The sequence below is a fragment of the Macrobrachium nipponense genome, chromosome 32 (genome assembly GCF_015104395.2).
Source record: "Macrobrachium nipponense isolate FS-2020 chromosome 32, ASM1510439v2, whole genome shotgun sequence".
NCBI classification, from domain to species: domain Eukaryota; kingdom Metazoa; phylum Arthropoda; class Malacostraca; order Decapoda; family Palaemonidae; genus Macrobrachium; species Macrobrachium nipponense.
In genome coordinates, this window is record NC_061094.1 from 41,205,277 (window position 1) to 41,211,140 (window position 5,864).

General features: G+C 38.0%; 1 protein-coding gene across 5 annotated transcripts in view; it reads left to right on the forward strand.

Moving 5' to 3' along the window:
* The first annotated feature begins 3,796 nt into the window (after positions 1-3,796).
* LOC135207469 (proto-oncogene tyrosine-protein kinase ROS-like) overlaps positions 3,797-5,864 on the forward strand; it is a 169,797-nt gene continuing 167,729 nt past the window's right edge. For all 5 annotated transcript variants that reach the window (XM_064239196.1, XM_064239199.1, XM_064239198.1 and 2 more), the window contains exon 1: positions 3,797-4,134. In XM_064239196.1, coding sequence (XP_064095266.1) covers positions 4,036-4,134 — 99 coding nt within the window. In that variant the 5' untranslated portion in view covers positions 3,797-4,035. The remainder of the gene's footprint in view (positions 4,135-5,864) is intronic.

The following is a 5,864-nucleotide window of genomic DNA, read 5'->3' on the forward strand; positions in this document are numbered from 1 at the left end:
TCCCTTATTCCTGTTCATGTACCGTTGGATCTTGTGTGCTTTGGCCTTAAACCTCTGTTTTACATCTTCTATTGTGTTGTTTAGTCCCCTCTCTTGTACTTTGTATTTCTCGTTGAGTTCCTCCCTTGTTTTCTTGCTTCTTAGCCTTTTTTCTGCCATCTCTTTCAGTTTACTCAAGTCAGATCTCATCACCATGATTTGCTTTTCCAGGCGCATTTTCCAAGGAGGTTGCTGTTTTGGTTTCTGTTGGGTTGGTTGTGACGGTGGTGTTGGTGTTCGAATCCCCATCAGTTCTACTACTAATCTTGCTCCTGCATATGTCAAGTTATTTGTTTCTGTGATACTGGTGGTGTGTATTAGGCCCATTATTTCATTGACCTCACTTGTTTTCTCCCTTAATTTCTTGGTGTTGTAGGCTTTCATGGAGGGGATCTTTGTTCTCTCTGTATCTGGTTCCATCCATTGTCTAATCTTTTCTACCCATTCCGTCCTCTCTGTTACTTCGTCGGTGTTTCTTCGTGTGTCGTTGTTTGATACTTCATCCTCCCTGTCGTCTTCTGTGGCATCGTCTCTCAGTTCGTCTTCGTGTAATTCGTTGTCGTGTGACATTTCCCTTTCCAGTTCTTCTCTTTCTGTTGGGGAGAGCCAGTTCTTTTTCTTTATGTTCCTTACTTGGTCTGCCAGCCTCTGCTCTGTTTGGGGGGTGTTATTCCTCTCATTCCAGATGTTGATCAATCTTCTTCTATATCCTCTCTCCGTCGGGTAGCTTCTGATGTAGCATCTCCATATTTCCTTATTTTCTTCTCTTGTCCATTTCTTCCTTTTTGCCTCTGTAGCTCCAATCTCAGGCTGTTGATTACTGTCGTTGTGGTGATCAGTTGCTGGATGACGACCTCCAAGTACCTGACCGTCTTCCCCTACAATTGGGTTGAATACCTGGTTGCCGGACGAGGCTCCTCTGTTGCCAGAGGTTCCATTTACGTCGTTGTCGTTTATTCCTTCATTTCTTTCCATCATTGCCTGAGTTTTTGCTATTTAACCCATAGCTGGACCCTACCCATCAGGGATAGGTACTCATTTACAGCTGAGTAGACTGAGGAAATTATGGTAAAGATCCTTTCCCAAGGAATCAACGCCGAGGAGAGCGGTCACCCATCCAACGACTGACCAGCCCCAATGTTGCTTAACTTGACTTATTATTATTATTATTGTACATGTGTTTTTTTATGAATAATTGTCAAAAATTGCCATTTATTCCCCTTGAATAAAATTTCCTAGTTTTTTATGAGTACTTGTTTTGAATAAAATTTCCTAGTTTCTATGGAAATACGTTATATGATTATTTTGCTCCACAGAAGTAGTTTTATTATATTAACTATAGAAATGAGTTGGTATAAATTAGTACATTGATATTCAAAGTAATAAACCACTTTTTTTGCATATTTTGTCCATCTCTATATGATTAGATGACGTATAATTACAGTGTTGTCAAACTTCTTCCTGTGGAGACTATGTATATATTATTTTCTTATTGCAAGGGCACATGCCAGTAATTTATGCTTGCCTTCTGGACGAAATCCCTTGTATGTTGGGTTACGATTAAAGCACTTGATGTTTGTTTTTAAGTTGATATTTGTTACGTAACCCTGTAATTTTGTATATGTGACAACTGTGTTATGCAATATACTCATCCCGAGTTTTCTTCTAGGGTGGAAAGGTGAAGCTCTCTGATTCTAGCATCTGACTCCACGAAGGCAAGTAAAAGAAGATATTCTTGTAGAATCCAGCCACATCACCTCGTGAATCGTCGTCGCCATTGCAGTAACTTCTTCATTAGGATATTCTGAGATCCTGTTTGCCATTCAAGTTTTATTTCTATCGAAGTAACGTAACGTTTTGTTAATAATTTTGCATTAATGTGTTAGTTTTCTTGCTTCTTAACGTAATTTGAATAATTGTTCTGTTCTTTAAATATTAATTATATGTATTAAAACCTTTAAATGCGTCTTTGTGAACCCGTGTGGCATCACCCAAAAAGAATTGGTGCAGGAAATACAGTTGATCGTTTCTTAACTGCACTTTTGTTGAATAAAATGCAAGGTTTCTTGACTTTAAGTAAGTTACTAAACTCCTCAGCACTGTAACTTGGTCTCATTCAAAGCTAGTGCAGGAGGGCTTAAGGTTGAATGAAATCGTACCGAATGTGGCCCTAAAATTCAGTTTAGTTTCACCACAATAATGTTGTACACTCTACACCGGGATCAGTGAACAAATTCGATTTTAGAAGTGATATTCACAGGGGACAGTCTGCGTTTACGACTTTACGTTCAAGGCGCCATTTGCCCTCTACTAATGCTGGATGGTGGAAATCAGTCTTGCGCTAAGGGCTTTTTTTTTTTTTTTAATCAGTTTTGCGCCTTTCGCAGTGACGAGAGTTCATTTTCCTTCATCAGTACAGGGCTCCCTGAACACAAGAAGCATTTCTCGAATATGGTACAGGGCGCCCTGTACGCAATTCAGATTTCTCATATTCGGTACAGGGCGCCCTGGAAATAACCTCGGCCTTAGTATTTATGCGTTTTACGTAACGCTGAAATCTAATTACTCACTCCTCCCACCAGGGAGTTATCTCTAGGTAGTTGGAGGAGCTTGGGGAATAATTTGTCGATTACTGAAAATCTAGGGCCAATTCTCGACCATCATCCACTGTTTATCATAAATTTTTGTAATCCCCCCTAAAAAAAACTCGTGATAGATAGACAATGATATTTGAATTAGCAGCTCCGGTGGTTAGACGGTAATACTGTCATGTTCGTCAACCGTCAAGATACAAGATTTATTTCGTTTTCTTCAAGTGTGCAATTACTCCAGCCCTGTTTAAGCACTATATTAAAAAAAATTATATTTGGTTATTTGAATCCCCTTCTTTTTTATAGACTTACGTTTTACCGTTAAAATTTAGAAGGTAACATTGGTAGATTAGAATGTTGCATTTTTGTTGATATTCATTAACTTTATGCAATGGATATTTACGTTGAAAGTTATTTGGGGAATTTTGAACGATTATAAGGAATTTTGAGCAGCTGATGTCGGAAATACTGTTGAAGAAGTTGCCATTTTGCTATTTTCTCTTTCATCAGCACCTTTCTTTACTTTTCTTGTGAGAAATTTTCTAGAATCTTTGCGTCTGTATGGGTTAGGCATTGAAATTTGTAATTACAATATAAGTACTACCTATATGGCTTAATTCAATATGGTCAAACATTATATTGAACAAACCAAAGTGTCCGGAAAACTTGATAAAAATCATTCCACGAAACAGATTCCCAGATTTAAATCGGGAGTAGGAAAAAAAAATTAAAGCAAATTAAATATACGCTAAATTGTCGTAGTTTTGTGCTTATTGCAGATGTTTTTGTTACGGGCTGCTTCAGAAGCAAGAGCCCGTGATGGAGTAGGGGATTCATAATCAACAACAACAATGGAATACGCTCGTGAATATGAAAAATGTAGGCCGAGTTGCAAAGGAAGCCGAATAGCACGACGTTTAGTTATCAAACGATGATGGCTTACCTTTCCAAACAGAATTTTAATGAATAAATAGTTAATCTGAAATATGTTTACAAGGAGATAAAGTGATGACGACCGATCCTTTCATTAACGTTATTATCAAACGCGAAGTCCGTGAGATTTCGTCTCAGGTTAATAGAGCTCTCGGCGCTCGAAGGACGTGAGGGTTAGGTTGAATGGGTGGGTTGGTCTCTGGGCGGGTCACTAATGGAGCTCACACGCAGTCACTTGTAAACTGTTTGGGTGTGAGGGTACAGGACCGCTCGTCTGTACGACTTTGTGAAGGTGGACTTGTGTAATTAAACAAGAGAATCGTAGATTTCAGCTGAATGGTTAAGGAATTATGTGAATGCAGTAACAGGAAGGAGAAAGAAGAGGCCGAACAGCGAGGAGGGGCTAAAACAAACTGTTATAATGTCGTAGAATTGTTTTGGCCATTGGGACTGTCGAATTAGGCTTATTAAAATGTTGCTGCAATGGTTACTGGTGGTGATTGTTACGGCGATCAACGTTGCATTTTGCACTGCAGAAATCACTATTAGTTGCGATGACGTCTGCAATCAGGTGAGTCCTTAGAGTTTCGGACTTGCATGTAAACTGTTAAGTAGGATAGATTTTGCATGTCAACTTAATTATTAAGGCTTGGTCTAGGCTGGTGGCGTTTACAAAAATCCAGGTAAATATTTATACACCACGTGAAAGCCAGCGAAACATGGCAGGTCTATGCAATCCTAGTTATTAATTAGGAGTAGGTTTGTACCAGCCTCTCAACTTACTTTGTGTGATAGGCCTATATAAGTTTTATCGGTCTGTAGCCATGCTGGAAATATTTAATATTGTTTACGCATCAGTCTAATGAGGGCATTTAAATGTACCTAGATGCATTAGCTTTTTGACGCTTTGTTACCATAGCGACTACTATAGTAATCCAGGCTCGCGTAGATGCTAGGTATAGGTGATTATAGTTTAATTTTGATTTAACATAAAGATACAGCACTATTCTAATAGAGTTGAATCTGCAGTCCTAAAGATGAAACATCGTTGTCAAAATTATACCAGATCTTTAGTCAGGTAAGAGTGTATTGCCATAAACCACTCATAATACCCAGAAATAATGAAATGCCAAATTAAATACGAAGCAGATCCCTTTTTATAGGCTTCCGAAAAGTAGGCGTAGTGGGATAAAAGTAACATTTTTTTTTCTTTTTCATCCTAGACAAGGCGTACAGTGTTACCGCCTTATAGTTATCAAAGGACTTCAGACTTAAAATTTGCAGGAAAACAGCAACCTGTGGGGCCTAGGCCTAGTAAAGAATTTTTTTTTATACTTAGCCTAGATGTAGGCCCGCTAAGACCCAAGAAGCTACCGTTGTGATTACATCGGTGATAATTTTGATTATGCTTGCGTTTTCTAGTATGTGTCCGTTTGGGTGGTACTAATAGACAGGATAACCTAGCGTCCTTGGATTTCCTTTGCGTTTATGAGATATAAATTATTGCAATTAAAAGTAAAATGTTGCATTAATGATGGCAATTCAGTGTGAGAGTGATTGTAATTTAATGCAATTTGTAATTCAATTGTAATTATAAAATTAAAGCGCTAAGGGTCGGGCTCCATTAGGAATGATGGGTTGCCTATGTGAGCAATTCAGGCGTTTTATGGTAAAAATTTACGTCATATCGAATTTCATATTATATTACTGCAATACAGTAGCTGCATATCATATCCTATTAAGAAAAATAGAAATTTCGTCTCCGCCTATATGTGTGTGTGTGTAAGTGTAAATTATTTTGACATTAATTATAACGACAGGGAAGCTTCTCGTTTACACAGTTTATGCTCATCGAAAGCAACTCTGCTTACGATTATTTTCAAACAAGCATCTCTCAAGCATGAGGTGTAACACAAGTCCCAGCTTGCGGTAGTAGGAAACTGATTAGCTGTCAGGTATTATTTTAATAATGAAACATGTAATTAGCGGGTGTTGCGGTCTCAAGAAAATGCGCAATACGTAGATGTATACTTTTTCAAAGTTTCCTAATTTTGTATTTGCTGTATATATGTATGTTGCAGTGCATAAAAAGTAATGGCAAACTATAGACGCCTCAATAGTTTTCGTTAAGGTACCACCTTAGCGTTTATTTAGTTAATTGATTTACATTTTGTTACCGGATACACATTTTTTCCTTATATAGTGAATTGAATTTATCATTGCCAGGGAAATGGCAATTTGTAATTAAAAGAGATAGCCAGGAGTGTGTGTGTGATGCTTATGCGTACGATATTCTGTGAT